This window comes from Quercus lobata, chromosome 3 (assembly GCF_001633185.2).
Source record: "Quercus lobata isolate SW786 chromosome 3, ValleyOak3.0 Primary Assembly, whole genome shotgun sequence".
NCBI classification, from domain to species: domain Eukaryota; kingdom Viridiplantae; phylum Streptophyta; class Magnoliopsida; order Fagales; family Fagaceae; genus Quercus; species Quercus lobata.
Window position 1 is genome coordinate 62061696 of NC_044906.1, and position 16184 is coordinate 62077879.

The following is a 16184-nucleotide window of genomic DNA, read 5'->3' on the forward strand; positions in this document are numbered from 1 at the left end:
CCTTAATTTACAAACTATGCAGCAAAATACTTTTATTTTGAAATTATTTAACAAAATGCCTCTATTTTTGAAACTTAATTTTAACAAAATTGAGTTACAGGTGGAACTCGACATTAGTAATGTCGAGTTCTATGAATATTTTGCCACTCAAATTTTCAAAAAATAATACATAGAACTCAATTTTGAAGATATCAAGTTATACATATAACTCAATTTTGTTAAAATTAAGTTTTAAAAATAAAGATATTTTACTAAATAATTTCAAAACAGAAGCATTTTGCTATATAATTTGTAAATTATGGATAAATAATCATATTAACCCAAATCTCATGTGGTTCATGTATTACCTCCTTTTTTTTTTTTTTTTTTTTAAGAGAAAAGGTTCATGTATTACCTCATTTGTACTTGGAAGCAAATTTGATGTATTTACCAAAAAAAAAAAAAAAAACCATTGAGGCAGGAGGCTTTTACCTTTAAACACCGTGTTTGAACAGTAGCACAAAGGGAGAGAGAGAGAGAGAGAGAGAGAGATGAAGGGCTTGGGAGTAACAACAGCCATGGTGGCAGTCCAGTTCCTTGAGGTGGGCTTCAACACTATGCTAAAAGCAGCCATGAGTAAAGGGATGAGTAACTTTGTTTTTGTGGTTTACTCAAATGGCCTTGCCATCTTCGTTCTTCTTCTAGCTTCCTTCATCTTTTACAGGTTTTCATATTCATCTGCTCCAACTGTTCAATTCAACAACTACCTTGCCATACTTTCTATATAAACATCTTTTTTCTCATCACTTTGGTTAATTTGCAGAAAAAGAAGTCTTCCTCCACTGACAGTTTCATTAGTCTGTAGAATCTTTCTTCTTGGCCTGCTAAGGTTCTTTTCTTGTTTTATTTAGATTATAGTGATAAGATATAAATGGGTTTCCATTTTTGTTTTTGGTACTATAAATGGGTTTCTAAAATGTGTACAGGCTTACACTTATCTATAATCAATCATGATTTTTGGTGGGTTTTATAGTTGCTGTGTGCAGAGCTTCATGTTTACTGGTATAAGGTACAGCTCTCCAACTTTGGCCTCAGCAATGGTTGACCTGACTCCAGCTTTTACTTTCATACTTGCCCTCATCTCCAGGTGGGTCTCCTCTCTGTTCAAAGTGCTCAATGACTAAAAGCCTCGCTCACCAGTGGCATTTACCATTTAGAATATGCCACCTGAATTTGGGCTGGTTCATTTCTGTTATTAACCCAAAAAATGGGGATACTTTTGTTTTTAGCATTAATAGACTTAGATTCTTCCCCACAATTTCATATCTCATGTGTGATGGTGAATATTACTGGATTTTGCCTTGTATTTTTCACCTCCAAAAAATTTTGGAGGACCAACAAAAAATCTTATGTCCCAATAAAATTGTTCCACTTTATATTGTATCAATTATAGTATGTCATATGTCAAATTTAAAAAAAGAAAAAAAGAAAAAGAAGAAGAGACGTGTCTCATACCGTGATTGGTAGATTATAGAACAATACACACATTGGAACAAAGATTTTTATTTGACAATGTTGATACCAAAGTCAAAACTATCCTTTGGATTTCCAATATGAATATTTAGGATTCTAAAATATACTCTTCTAAAGTTAATTATTGGTGTTTACAATTAGTGTTGAGTTAGATGGTAAGTTTAAAAGGTTTTTTTTTTTTTTTTTTTTTTTTTTTTTTTCCTTTATTGATAAAAATAAAAATAAGGCAGTGTAGTAATTTTCATATAACAGCGGTAATCCCACACATTAGTAAAGAAGAGAAGAAGTCATATGGTAGGAAATTAGGAATGGTAATCTCAATAGTTTTTGATACTATGTGAGAGTTGAAAGATAAAATTTTGTGCTGTTGTAACTTGTAAGTTAATGTAAAAATATTACTGGATGTCCTGGGTAGTGTGTGTAAAGTTTGAAAGTTAGAGTTGAAATTTGTCATCCATATTATTGATGGTGATTTTGTTTGTACCTAATTAATTTGGCCCCCAGGCATTAAACTTTGTCATGTGGTGCTTGCTATTGTTAATCTCGCTTCCACTTTGTTTAATACACCTGCACTGTTGGCCGGAAAAGAGAGAATAATTTTGAACTTGGAGCCTTTGTGTTAAAGACTTAAAGTCTAAATTAAATTATGATAGGAGTATGTCAAGTGTGAAAAGTTTTAATAGGGGAAGTCATATTCAAAGTCTAGATCAAGATAGGATATCAATGACATGAAATCATCAATCATTCAAACATTTGAAGGAGTTTAAAACTAATTATGGTAGTTAGAATTCTGTGGATGCAGTGATTGTTGTAGCATGTGGAGAGGATAATGATGACAGTGACACTTTTTATGGTTACTAAATGTTTGGTTTTGATTGAAACTTCATGGATTTGGATTTACCCCCTCATTTCACATATGTTGATATAGAGATTAGTTTGATATTTACAGGACTTATGTTGAAGGTTCTGTTACAGTATATAATGATGTGCAATGTAGAGGTATGACTTATGAGAATAGCTACAATAAAAATTAAGGTGTTTGATGAGTACTAGTCAAGATACCTGCTTATGAAGTAGAGATTTGTTAAGTCCTCCCTATGAGGCATAACAGTTCCTGCATAAGATTGAAATCCCAGATTGGTGTAAGAAGAAAATTAAAAAGATAAATCCATATTAATAAAAGGTGATAGTATAATTTTTTATTGTGTCAGAATTGAAGACAGTTTAATCATGCGTTTATGCTAGTTGTTCTTAAGTTTGAGAGTTAAATTTGAAAATTTGTAATTTATATTATTGATAATGGATTTGTTGCAGACAAGGGCAATTTAGTTGAATCAAGTTAAACTTTGTGTTTTTGCAGTTCTTACTGTTGTTCAGTTTTGGGTGTTTTCCACAATCTTTAGCATTGAGAATTGAAATATAGAAAACATCACTGATATGTAGGCACAGGTGAACTAACTTTAACATGGAGATCAAAAGGCTGATATGGAGAATAACCTCTGTACACTAAGATATATTACCATAGATGATGAACTAAAACGTTAAAACTCTTTCAAAAGATGTGAATAATAAAACTTGAATGAAATGGTGGTTGTAGGATGGAAAAGCTGGACTTGAAAACCCAAAGCAGTCTTGCTAAGTGTATTGGCGCCATGGTATCCATTATAGGTGCATTAATTGTGACTTTGTACAAAGGCCTGCCTATCATAAATGCTTTATCATCCAAGGGTCAACCCAGTGAGGTTCTTCTGTCACTGCAATCAAATTGGGTCCTTGGAGGCTTTCTCCTTGCCATTGGTAGCTTATGTCTTTCAATATTGTTTATTGTCCAGGTAAAACTGGTTTAAACATTCTAGTCCCCTCTTACTGTACATGTTGCAGACATTATATCTCAGAAAATTGACTCGAATTTTTTTTTCCCCTTTTTTTCAAATGTACATATCTAGACCTGGATTATTAGAGAGTATCCTGCAGAGTTGATTGTAACACTTATTGCTGGCTTTTTTGCGACCTTCCAATCTGCCTTGGTGGCTCTAGTTGCAGAGAAAGACCCAAAAGTTTGGAGATTAAGGTCTAATATGGAGTTGATAGCTATAGGCTATTCGGTAAGCATGATGAAGGCGACATGCTTTACTTTAGGCTTGTCATTCTATCACGTAGATCCCAAAATTTTGGGACTAAGACTTGGTAGTTGTTGTATCTTGTCACTCATTATAGCTTACCCTTTGGTTTTCCAATAACTTGTTTGTAGGCCGTTTTCCTGGTAGCTGCACGAAATGTTGTTGCTACATGGGCATGTCGCAAGAAGGGTCCTGTCTTTGTTGCATTATTTAGTCCTCTAGGGATGGTTATTGCACTTGTAATGGGTGTTACTTTTCTTGGGGATACTCTCTATCTTGGAAGGTATAATTCTTATATCTCAATATAGTAATTCTGTGAAGCTATGCTACTGTCCTGGAATATTAAGGACTATTATGATTATGATTCAATTTTATTGCTGTGCAGTTTGATAGGAGCAACTGTAATAGCTCTTGGGTTTTATGCTGTGATATGGGGGCAAGCACAGGAAGAGAAGACCATTGAAAACAGAGGAATTTGTAGCTTTGAGTCATCTTCTGCTAAAGTTCCTCTTTTGGAAAACAAAGGCTTGGATATCTAGGACACTTGCACAATAAATTAAAAACCAGCTATAGCTTTGAATGATGTTTTTTCACTGAAGTTGAAGTGTGGTGAAAGATACAATCAACAACCATGTGTATATATTTATCTATAATGGAAACTTTAAAACGAAATTTGATGAATTTCTTAAAATATCAAGAGCTTTGATATAGTCTTTTTGAGACGCCTAAAATATCAAGAGCTTTGATATGGTCTTTTCAAGATCTAAGTGTACCAGAACTAGGTAATCCATAGGAAAATTAAAGAGTAAAAATTATTGGTTAATATGTCACAAATAAGCAACATTAATCAAATATATCAACCTTATCTTACCAAATTTGAGTTCAAGAAAGTATTCAATTTCTTATTTGATTGGTGCCTTCAAGTCTGGTAGATGAAGTGTCTTGTTCCCATTAAAGCCCAGAATGAGAAATGATTTCAATAAGACCAAGAAGTTTTCTATGGAAGTGGGGCACACTACAATTGTGACATTGAAAAAACAAAGATATTTATTACTTTTGGATGTTATTTATTAATGCAACATAAGCCGGAGGGTTTTCCTTCACACGTCACCCACACAAAAGAAAAATCAAGGAAAAGTACAGAAGCACATCCCACAGAATATCATAGTTTTTCTCCAAATGTATTGTGATGATGGAACAGTGGCCCCTGTTAGTTGGCAAATATTATAAATATTGAATGATGGCTGGGTGCTCTTTCCCTATCACCACACATTATCCCAACCCTCCATTGAGTGTTTGTAAGTGTTATTGTTCATTGCAAAAACACACACAGAAAAGAGAGAATGTGGAGTTTAGGTGTGACAGCAATAATGGTGGCAGTAGAGTTTTTTGAGGTGGGCTTAACAACATTAAGCAAAGCAGCCATGAGAAAAGGGATGAGTAACTTTGTTTTCATTGTGTACTCTAACGCCCTCGCTATCTTGTTCCTTCTTTCATCATCTCTCATCTTTTACAGGTTCACTTATACATATATAGTTAATCATCTTTTTGTACTAATTCATCAATTCTAACAATTACCAAGGCTTTTTTGAGAACCTGAATCCTCTAGTTACTCCATTTGATTTACAGAAAAAGAACTTGTCCTCGACTTACATTCTCCATCTTTTGTAGAATGTTCCTCCTTGGTGTGCTCAGGTATACTCGTTTAATATGCTGATGCTAGTGATATACTGATATGATAGGTACATATATGCATGTGTGCCTATGTGCGCATTCATGTGACTTTGAAACGTGGTTTTTTTTTAGTTGCTGTGTGCAGTCGTTTATGTATTTTGGGATAGGGTACAGCTCTCCCACTTTAGCCTCAGCCATGACTGATCTAACTCCAGCATTTACTTTCATTCTTGCCATCTTATCCCGGTTAGTCTCCTATATTTTTTATATATTAGAAAAATTATTAGATGTTCAAGAGTATTCACACCAATAAATGTAAGTAATTTAATATAAAAATATAACATAAGCTTATAAATTAATATGAGAAAGTTCATTCTAGTCTTAGCTGTTTTGAATTTATTGGTGTGAGCTGTGAAGTACCATGTTATCTATATTCCATGAGTATCTAATATTTACTCTTGTTTTTGGTGCGAAAATACTTGTAGGTTAGTTGTTAAGATTCACTTGTCTAGGTACAACTATAATTTTGTCAACTTTTAGATTATAAACAAGCCAACTTTAAGCAAAAAGCTTATCCAAACTGACACAGCAACCAAACTTAAAGCTTTGTAGTTGCTATATACCAAACTATGAAAACAGATATCCTAATTAACTATAAAATGCTTCAAATATAAGATATAATATTGAAATTCTCAATTTTCTTTTGCAAACTTATTTAAGAATTGAATCAAATGTGATTTTAGAATGGAAAAGCTAGACTTTAGACTCAGAAGCAGCCTGGCCAAGTCTATTGGTACCATGGTCTCAATTGCAGGGGCATTAATGGTGACATTGTACAAAGGACCGCCAATCACATTTGCTGCATCACCGCATAATTTACATCATGAGCTTCATGCATCAGTGCAATCTGACTGGCTCATTGGAGGCCTTCTCCTAGTAGCTGCATGCTTTTGTTTTGCACTTTTGTTAATTGTTCAGGTAAAATCCTTGCAGCCATTATGTGTCATTAAAAATAAACAAAAACCCTTAAAATTGAAACTTATTTTGTTTTTTCATATACAAAGACCTGGATCATGAAGGACTACCCCGCAGTGCTGATGCAAACACTCATTTGTTGCATTATTGTGACCATCCAAATTGCCTCTGTCTCTTTGGTTGCGGAGAAAGACCCGAATGCTTGGCGACTAAGGCCTGATATTGAGTTGATAGCTATAGGGTACTCGGTAAGAGCATAGAGAAGTCCCAAACTTTGCTCTAGGACTAAAGTTTTGCTCTTTCTTTCCACTTCATTTCCAAGATTTAATGACCTTGCTTGTTCCTCTATCTCTAGGCACTCTTTGGGATAGCAATTCGAAGTGTTGTTCACACATGGGCATGTAACAAGAAGGGGCCTGTTTATGTCTCATTGTTTAAGCCCCTTGGAATTGTCATTGCACTTGTCATGGGGGTTGCTTTTCTCGGGGATACTCTTTATCTTGGAAGGTATTATACTCAAATCAGTTTGTCAATTCTTAGATGGGTATGTTTAGAATTGTCCTTTCGTCAAGGACTTAACTTTTAGGCGTTTGGATCAATGATCGGGAAATCCTTGAAAGCAAAATACACAAGCCCTATAAACTTGTATTACCGGTCACAAAAAGGGTGTCCTTAAAAGCAAAATACGAAAGTCCTATAATCTAATGTATGTATTACAATAATCACAAAAAGGTAATTCTAAACTATCTATATCTATACTATTATTTAAGAGGATTCTTTTGTTTTGATTCCTCATTTTTTTTTTTGTTCAAAAATGCCCCTACACTTCTATGTTTAAGTAGAAATAAAACTAAAGAATAATCCGATAAAAATACAACTTTAACTCCCATTAAAATATTACCTAAAAAATATGGCCACTCTTCTATTGATTTTTAAATTACTTTATCCACTTCTAAATTTTAAATGCATAACATTAATGAGAAAACATGTAAACCTTAAATTGGAATGAATGAATGAAAAATTTGCACGTGCGATGTGGCTAGTATTTATTATTGTGAGTCCGAGAGTTCTGCAGTCCGGCCCAAACTCTATCTGGGCCCAGGGCCCGTGCCGAGGAGGTACCTTGCCGAAGACGAATGCTCAGTTGCCGAGGTAGCGAGGGGAACGGCTGAGAACTTACCCTGTCCTCGGCATTCCATAGTTTCAACAGGAAGACCAACACCTTGGTGTAGGCAGTCCCCAAACAGCCCCCTCAAAGGGATGTGAACGGAATGGGGCCCATAGGGAAGCAAGGTGTGAACTCGGACCAGGGAAAGTGCATCCCACCCCCTTCAGTAAATGCACCTGCCAATACCCAGAGCTGGTTAATGAGAAAAGACGTTTGGGCGGTGCAAACGTCGATCCATGCAACTAATAGAAAGTTAGACGGGACAGCTGATGGGATGGATACCGAAACAAGCTCCTGCCTGACCTACAAGTGGAGGGTCAGGATCAGCCAAGACGGACTACATAATAAAAAGGAAGGTGCGCCAAGAGGGGGGGTTGGGAAAAATGGCCAGAAACCATGGCCTCCCAGCCCACCTCCAGGAGAAAGACTCCAGGGGTGAAGGAAAACCGAAACTTGTATGAATACCACGAAAAGCCCACCGCCTGTCAACCAAGGCCTAGCCTTCCAAACCCACGCTCTACAAATGATATTGTTAGGGGCCTTTTCACGAGCGAACCCGACACTGTTACGGTCCGCCACGAAACGCGTCCTTACAATTGGCGCCGTCTGTGGGGAGGGCTTGTGTGTTGGTATAGGAAGTGGGTCGGTAGAGTTTCTTCGTTATATCTAACCGCTGGTTATAAAATTCTAGTATAAAGTTCCGTTAGGAACTACGTTTCTTGATTAGGGGCTTGGTTGAGGAGCTAACTCCCTTAAGGCCAAGGTCCCCCGTAAAGAGCAAACTAGGCACTTTGTAACGTTAACCGTATGGATAAACTCTAGGGGCTCGGCTGAGGAGCTAACTCCCCTAAGGCCAAGATCCCGCACAAAGAGAAAACTAGGTTTTGGACAGAACCAAGGCATTGCATAGTCCACCGGACTTAAGCCTCAGGGGAAACCAACTACCTGGATGTAGGGAAAACTAGGTTTTGGACAGAACCAAGGCATTGCATGGTCCACCGGACTCAAGCCTCAGGGGAAACCAACTACCTGGATGTAGGGAAAACTAGATTTTGGACAGAACCAAGGCATTGCATGGTCCACCGGACTCAAGCCTCAGGGGAAACCAACTACCTGGATGTAGGGAAAACTAGGTTTTGGACAGAACCAAGGCATTGCATGGTCCACCGGACTCAAGCCTCAGGGGAAACCAACTACCTGGATGTAGGGAAAACTAGGTTTTGGACAGAACCAAGGCATTGCATGGTCCTCGGACCCAAGCCTCAGGGGAAACCAACTACCTGGATGTAATGAAAACTAGGTTTTGGACAGAACCAAGGCATTGCATGGTCCTCGGACCCAAGCCTCAGGCAAAACCAACTACCTGGATGTAATGAAAACTAGGTTGTGGACAGAACCAAGGCATTGCATGGTCCCCGGACTCAAGCCTCTGGGGAAACCAACTACCTGGATGTAATGAAAACTAGGTTTTGGACAGAACCAAGGCATTGCATGGTCCTCGGACCCAAGCCTCAGGGGAAACCAACTACCTGGATGTAATGAAAACTAGGTTTTGGACAGAACCAAGGCATTGCATGGTCCTCGGACCCAAGCCTCAGGGGAAACCAACTACCTGGATGTAATGAAAACTAGGTTTTGGACAGAACCAAGGCATTGCATGGTCCCGGACTCAAGCCTCTGGGGAAACCAACTACCTGGATGTAATGAAAACTAGGTTTTGGACAGAACCAAGGCATTGCATGGTCCTCGGACCCAAGCCTCTGGGGAAACCAACTACCTGGATGTAATGAAAACTAGGTTTTGGACAGAACCAAGGCATTGCATGGTCCTCGGACCAACTCATAGGTTTTGGACAGAACCAAGGCATTGCATGGTCCTCGGACCCAAGCCTCAGGGGAAACCAACTATCTGGATGTAATGAAAACTAGGTTTTGGACAGAACCAAGGCATTACATGGTCCTCGGACTCAAGCCTATGGGGAAACCAACTACTTAGATGAAGAAAACCAGGCACTAAGCAGGTTTTAGCTATTATGCGTAACGTTAAAAATGGTGCTTATATCTTCGTGAGACGAAGGTTAGGAATAAATCTAAGGCCTCTGTGGGCGCAAATAAATTAGGGTTCGGGGAACATGATGATAAATGTATTACATACATAGCTATCTGTACATAGTAAAATAAATCAGCGCAGAGTTCGTAAGCAAATAGTGCGCATCAACGAGGGCGGTTAACAATGTAATCAGAAGGAAAAAGGAAGAACAAAATTTCATATATACAGGTTCAAATGCTTGTAAACCGTCAATAAATTAGGAAGTTTGTGAAAGGAAAAGGAACAAGTTAATCGTTCAAATAGAAGTGAATACAAAAAGCCCAACGAAGGTTTCTACTTTTCTGCTTTTTTGTCGGTAACATTTTTGGAGATGGGAGCAGATTCAGCTTCGGTGCCTGGAAGAATGGTCCCTTCTGGGGAAGGCTGAACAGGAGCAACACTGGTACTCTAGGGAACCACAGCAAGGGAAGTGGCCTGTGGCGGCTCCGCAAGTGTGGTGGGTTCCTCTGTATTGGGCACCTGAATGCCAACCACGGGCTCAGCAACCTCTTTAGGTACCTCAGAATCTGTGTGCTGGGATATCACTGTCACATCCTGAAGTACTCCTTCTTTGGGTGCCTTGCTAGAAGAACCGCTGGCCTGCAAGTCTTCCAACGGGGGGATCTCTTCCTCGGGTTGATCACGCGTAGCCATGGGGCTGGTCGAAGTGGCCTCACGGATGGCCGCCGGGTAGAATATGCTCTCCGCCTTCCACAAATCAGACAAGGCATCCACTCCAGCTCGCTTCAATGCTTCCTCCCAAACCTGGGAGCAATAAAACCTACACACACCAGGGATCTGCGCCTTAAGGGTGGCCTGGGTTTCGGCTACTCCCATGTTGTAACCATCGTCCTCGGCCGTATTCTTGGCAGCCTCCGCCTCATTCCTGGCAAACTCGGCCTCTTGCTTTGCCCTTACGGCTTCATCACGGGCATACTCTGCCACTCATTTCTCGTGCAGAGCCGTGGCCAGCTGCTTATTTAAATCCTCGATCAGGGTTTTGGCTATTTGCAGCTGGTCCTCGGCTTCAACTGCGCGCTTGGTTTGGTCCTTGGCCTGTTTTTGGGCGCTAGCAAGGCCCGCCGAGACGTTATCCCTCTCGCGAGTAGTCATCGTTAAGTCATCCTTGACTTTGGCAAGTTCCTTCTCAGAAGCTTCGAGAGTCTTTGAGGCCGTTATACGCCTCTTGCGTTCGTTCTCGGCCACCTTACTCCTCTCATGCACTTCGTCCTCCATCCTATAGGTCGCCTGGAGAGTCTGTCAAGAAAGATGAACGTGTAGTAAGTGACAAACTGGTGATGAGAATTAGTAAAGTGTTAGGTTCCAAGAAATCTTACCATGCCCAAGTATCTCTTAGTACTGAGAAAAACCTCCTGCATCCTCATTCTCTTCAGCTCTTCCATGTCATTAGGGAGTAACATGGTTCTCCCTAATGCGTCTGCCACGTATCCACCCTCGCCGTCCCCAAGGTCCCTCAGAGAAGCAGTTTCCAGCAATGGACCCCCGTGAAGCATTGGGGCAGGAAGCCAAGCGCTCGGTAGGGATTGGGAATCAATTCCTTTTCCTTTTCCTTGAGAGGTTTGAACTGCGGATCCTTTGCCTCTGCCTTGGAATCCGATCTTCAGTTGCTTTGTGGGCGGAGTCTCGTCCTTCTCCTTAGAAGGGTGGGATTTTCTCTCATCCACGATGTCCTTGCCCTTGGGGCTCCTCTTTCTCTTGGAATCAGCACCTTCAGGTCGAGGAGACCGAGCTGGTTGGGAGGAGGTGGGAGATTCGTAACGGTTGGATTGTGGTTGGGACTTGGTGGAGGACGACCTGGTTTGGATTGTGAGGGGCCGAGCTGGAGGGGGAGGAGCATTGGATTGTGGTGCCTCTTGGGTATCCGTCCCTGGTTGGTCCTCGAGGAGTTGGAGAAGGGGGGTTAAAGGTATTCTTTTGACTCCCATCTCAGCTTGAGAAGAGGTGCCTATTAATGATAATTCCGCCTCGGACAAGGCTGGGTCACCTAGGTCACCCGGAGGGTCCTCGGATTGGTAGACTAAGTCAAATACCCCGAACCCTTCCTCCGGCTGATCTGGTTCACCCTCGTCCTCTGCTGCTTGATGAGACGAAGAGGGGCCCGCCAGGGGGATGTTCTTGGGGACAGCTGGCTCCTGCGAGATCAAAAACCCCTTCTCTACCACTGTAATCTTTGGAAGCCAAGGACGGCGGGCACTGATCACGTGCTTCGCGTCCCTGAACGACTTCTGAACCGGAGGGTACCCTAGTATTTTGTGAGCTGCACGAACTTGGCCATCACTGTCATTCACAAAAACTGCCGCTTGTAAAACGGTTTCCAAGTCTGCCCGGTTGACTAAATGAAAATGCCGTTTATAGGCGCGTTCATCTACAAAAGCAACAAACATATATGTGTAATCAGTTATCGAAGGAAGTTAGGTTAGAACGATTTAAAGGGTTATCCCTCTGCCATTCCTAATACCCCACCTGGTTCTCCTTCTACTACGGGGCATGGATCGCCATCGTGCCACTCCCCAGAGACGATAAGAAAATCCTTATTCAGTCCCTTGTTGGAATCAGGGAGGCACTGGATCAACCGAATCCTATCATCCCTCGACCTCATGTAGTAGGTCTTTCCTTTCAATTTTTGGAGGTTATAGCACCAGTTTACATCATGGTGGGTCAGTCTTAAACCCATCTTCTCGTTTAAAGCGTCCACACAACCCAAAATCCTAAGAACGTTGCCGGCGCACTGGGTAGGGGCTAGACGGAAATGCCTGAGGTAACCCCTTGTCACTGGTCCCATAGGGATTCTCATACCTCCCTCCACAAAGGCGAGGACGGGAATTACAACCGCGCCCGTTCCCCTCTTAATGTGCCATTCCCCCATCTTACAGTGTTCCAGACTTACGTTGGGGGGAATCCTATAATCAACGATGAACTTATTCATCGCCTCTTCAGTATCGACCAACTTCCTCAATCTCAATTTAGCCGCCTTCGCCATTCACTAAAACAAACCTAACCCGCGACGGAAAAGAAAGGGAGGCAAAGAGAAATAAATCCAGAAAAGAAAAAACGTGAGTTAATAGAGGTAGGGAACTTACATAAAAAGAGAATTACGCTTCGGATGGGCTATATGTGCTTGAGATAGACTTGAATTTGGGCGGAAGTTCGGATGAACCCTGGATACACGCACTAAAACTCTTAAGTACAGAAATAGAGAGACGGATCCATCTCCAAAAAATCTCTTATACTTTCTAGGGTAAACTGCACGCCCTTTTTCCCGCCCAAAGAAGCCAGGAGATCACCGCCGTTCGATTTCCATCACACCGTTGAACGTGGGAAGCACCAAGCCGCCCGTATTTAATGAGGCCACGTTTCGCCTTCCAACGGCTCTAGGAACGTGCCTTGGGCAGGTGAAAAACCTCGGGAATCGCTAGATGACAAGGATTGATAGGCATTGGCAGATCCATGATGTCATCAAAACCCTCCTATCCGTCCGAGGGGACGGATAGCAGGATTTTGAGGGGCTATTGTGGGTCCGAGAGTTCTGCAGTCCGGCCCAAACTCTATCTGGGCCCAGGGCCCGTGCCGAGGAGGTACCTTGCCGAAGACGAATGCTCAGTGGCCGAGGTAGCAAGGGGAACGGCTGAGAACTTACCCTGTCCTCGGCATTCCATAGCTTCAACAGGAAGACCAACACCTTGGTGTAGGCAGTCCCCAAACAGCCCCCTCAAAGGGATGTGAACGGAATGGGGCCCATAGGGAAGCAGGGTGTGAACTCGGACCAGGGAAAGTGCGTCCCACCCCCTTCAGTAAATGCACCTGCCAATACCCAGAGCTGGTTAATGAGAAAAGACGTTTGGGCGGTGCAAACGTCGATCCATGCAACTAATAGAAAGTTAGACGGGACAGCTGATGGGATGGATACCGAAACAAGCTCCTGCCTGACCTACAAGTGGAGGGTCAGGATCAGCCAAGACGGACTACATAATAAAAAGGAAGGTGCACCAAGAGGGGGGGTTGGGAAAAATGGCCAGAAACCATGGCCTCCCAGCCCACCTCCAGGAGAAAGACTCCAGGGGTGAAGGAAAACCGAAACTTGTATGAATACCACGAAAAGCCCACCGCCTGTCAACCAAGGCCTAGCCTTCCAAATCCACGCTCTACAAATGATATTGTTAGGGGCCTTTTCACGAGCGAACCCGACACTGTTACGGTCCGCCACGAAACGCGTCCTTACAATTATGTTGCTGAAGTGACACACATTATATTTATTATCATGTCACTATATAAGTTTTTTATTAAAAAAAAAAAAAAATTGTTAGTAGTTTTAACAATAGTTAGTAATGTACTGAATAATATATGTACGGTACAAGATATTTATGTGTTTCATTCAACTCAAGATTTTTAAAAGTAAATTGCAAAAATACGGGTAAAAAATTGAAATGAAAAAACTGAAAATAGAGAAAAAAAACTTTCAAGATTATAATAGAAACATGAAAACGTTGATGTTTAATATAAATAATAAAACAAAGAACTAAAATATTAATTTTGATAATTTAATTTTTATATATTATGATACATTTTAACAAAATAAGCAGTATACTCTTAATAATAAAAAATTAAATTTTAGTAAAGTTGAAGTATTTTTGTGCAAGTATAATATGGGAAACTTTTCTATGTTTAGTCATTGAAAATGTGTATTTTTAAGTATACCCAGTCCCACATTGGGCATATATTGAGTTAATTTGAATTTTATTAGCAAATTTGGCTAGAATTTTTCCTTGGTTCATTACACGTTACTATGGCTTTAACATCTTTTAAGAGAATAATTACATCATAATTCAATAACATGTAATCTTTGTTCTGCAGTGTGGTTGGAGCGGCTGTAATAGCTACTGGGTTTTATTCTGTGATTTGGGGTAAAGCCCAAGAAGAGAAAAGCGTGGAGGATACAGGAATTTCTGACCTTGGGTCATTCGCTTCTAAAGTCCCACTTCTTCAGAACAAAAGCATGAGAATTTAGAAGATATGCAACCAAAAAAAAGTGATTGGGAAAGTACTGTGAAGTCATTATTTGACAAGCCATGTCAATTTTGAGATCAATTGTTTAAATTAAAGTGGAAGGAGGATATCATGCATGACTTCATAGCTTAAGATAAGATTGAATATGGACTCCCTCTAAAATGAGATGCCAAATTGGTGTTGAAGATGATAAATCAATACTGATGAAGGGACAAAAGTCTCTTGATTATATCTCTAGCTTTTCTTTTAAAAAATGCTCAGAGGTTCAAACACAATGACAAAGAAAGAAATAAAATTTATATAAAATTTGTTTGTGTATACATATTCAATCTATATCAATTTAGTGGGATCCAGTTATCTTAACTGATAAAATTTTTAATGGTTGAATAAAAGATTTGAGATTCAATTCCCATTACACAAAAAACCGATTGGTATCTTGGTCTGATAATAAAGAGTACAATCATTAGAAGCAAATGTCATAGGTTGAAATTCCATTAAAAAAAAAATCTATATCAATCTATAATCTATATATCAAAAAGCTAAAAAGTAATATTTATTGTTGCTACGCTTCTGTTGTGCCACATCATTCACCTATTTCTAACACTTTCTCTTACTTTATAATTACACTTCTTTCAATATTTTCCATTCGCTTTTACATTTTTATATCCCCACTACTCTATACCTTACCCTTACAACTCCTTCAACCCTTCATTTTCCTTTTATTTGGACTATTCTTCTCCCAATTTTATTTACTATAAAAATTTGCTATTTTCTTTTTCATTCGGTCCATATTTTGCCCACACAAAAAGAAAATTCTCTCTCTCTCTCTCTCTCTCTCTCTCTCTCTCTCTCTCTCTCTCTATATATATATATATATATATATTTCCTTTCAGTGGATTTTTAATTCTTTATTGTATCTTTACTTTAGGTTGATGAATTTTGTGTTGAACTCTACTTTGGTTATCTTTTAATTTGGTTATCTTTTTTCTTTTCTTCTCTTTAATTGGTAGATGTAATCCTATGACATTATATAATATATAATGATATAATGTTATTCAATTACATATCATGTCTTGCATAATTTTGTGTTTACAACTATACATTTTTAGATATTTTGGAAGTCAAAATTTGAGTTTATAATCAAAATACAATCTACATGTCTATGTATTCGAATGTGTCTTTCAATTTTTTGAGTAATATCAATTCTAAATTTGTGATGAGATTTGAGTATTATGATAATTTTTTTAAGCGAATGAGAAATTTGAACCATTAATTTGAAGCTTAAAAAAGTTTGGCTGTACCCATAAAATAGGAAAACATAACACACTATACCAAAAGTTTGAAGAATATAGACCACTTCCAAAAAGAATAATACCAATCAAACACACCCAAATTTCTCAAAAAAAAAAAAAAAAAAAACACCCAACATAATAGAATGATATATTTGTAGAGATAACGAGATGAAATATACTTTTAGAAATAGTTTAATTTATAAGGAAAACAAATTATCTTCAGTAAATTTTAGAAAATAAAGTATACATTATTCCACATTACAAAATAATTATATATTCCCACGCATTACATGGGTTTACGACTAGTATATTATAAAATTTGGTTTCCCA

General features: G+C 39.4%; 2 protein-coding genes across 2 annotated transcripts; both read left to right on the forward strand.

Moving 5' to 3' along the window:
- Positions 1–431: 431 nt before the first annotated feature.
- Positions 432–4313, forward strand: LOC115982688 (WAT1-related protein At3g28050-like). Its single transcript, XM_031105364.1, has 7 exons — positions 432–703; positions 803–868; positions 1013–1126; positions 3110–3344; positions 3459–3617; positions 3764–3915; positions 4018–4313. The coding sequence occupies exons 1-7, from the start codon at positions 531–533 to the stop codon at positions 4169–4171; spliced, it is 1053 nt and encodes a 350-aa protein (XP_030961224.1). The 5' UTR covers positions 432–530; the 3' UTR covers positions 4172–4313.
- Positions 4314–4408: 95 nt separating this feature from the next.
- On the forward strand, positions 4409–14681 carry LOC115982689 (WAT1-related protein At3g28050-like). Its single transcript, XM_031105365.1, has 7 exons — positions 4409–5148; positions 5262–5327; positions 5439–5552; positions 6050–6284; positions 6371–6529; positions 6637–6788; positions 14410–14681. The coding sequence occupies exons 1-7, from the start codon at positions 4976–4978 to the stop codon at positions 14561–14563; spliced, it is 1053 nt and encodes a 350-aa protein (XP_030961225.1). The 5' UTR covers positions 4409–4975; the 3' UTR covers positions 14564–14681.
- Positions 14682–16184: the final 1503 nt, after the last annotated feature.

What these genes read in the sequence shown, in the direction of transcription:
- LOC115982688 (XM_031105364.1), top strand. Translation starts at nt 531, where the DNA reads ATGAAGGGCTTGGGAGTAACAACAGCCATGGTGGCAGTCCAGTTCCTT. An exon ending in ATACTTGCCCTCATCTCCAG is followed by an intron (nt 1,127 to 3,109) that starts GTGGGTCTCCTC and finishes TGGTGGTTGTAG; the next exon opens with GATGGAAAAGCTGGACTTGA. An exon ending in CAATATTGTTTATTGTCCAG is followed by an intron (nt 3,345 to 3,458) that starts GTAAAACTGGTT and finishes GTACATATCTAG; the next exon opens with ACCTGGATTATTAGAGAGTA.
- LOC115982689 (XM_031105365.1), top strand. Translation starts at nt 4,976, where the DNA reads ATGTGGAGTTTAGGTGTGACAGCAATAATGGTGGCAGTAGAGTTTTTT. An exon ending in TTCCTCCTTGGTGTGCTCAG is followed by an intron (nt 5,328 to 5,438) that starts GTATACTCGTTT and finishes GTTTTTTTTTAG; the next exon opens with TTGCTGTGTGCAGTCGTTTA. An exon ending in TGATAGCTATAGGGTACTCG is followed by an intron (nt 6,530 to 6,636) that starts GTAAGAGCATAG and finishes CTCTATCTCTAG; the next exon opens with GCACTCTTTGGGATAGCAAT.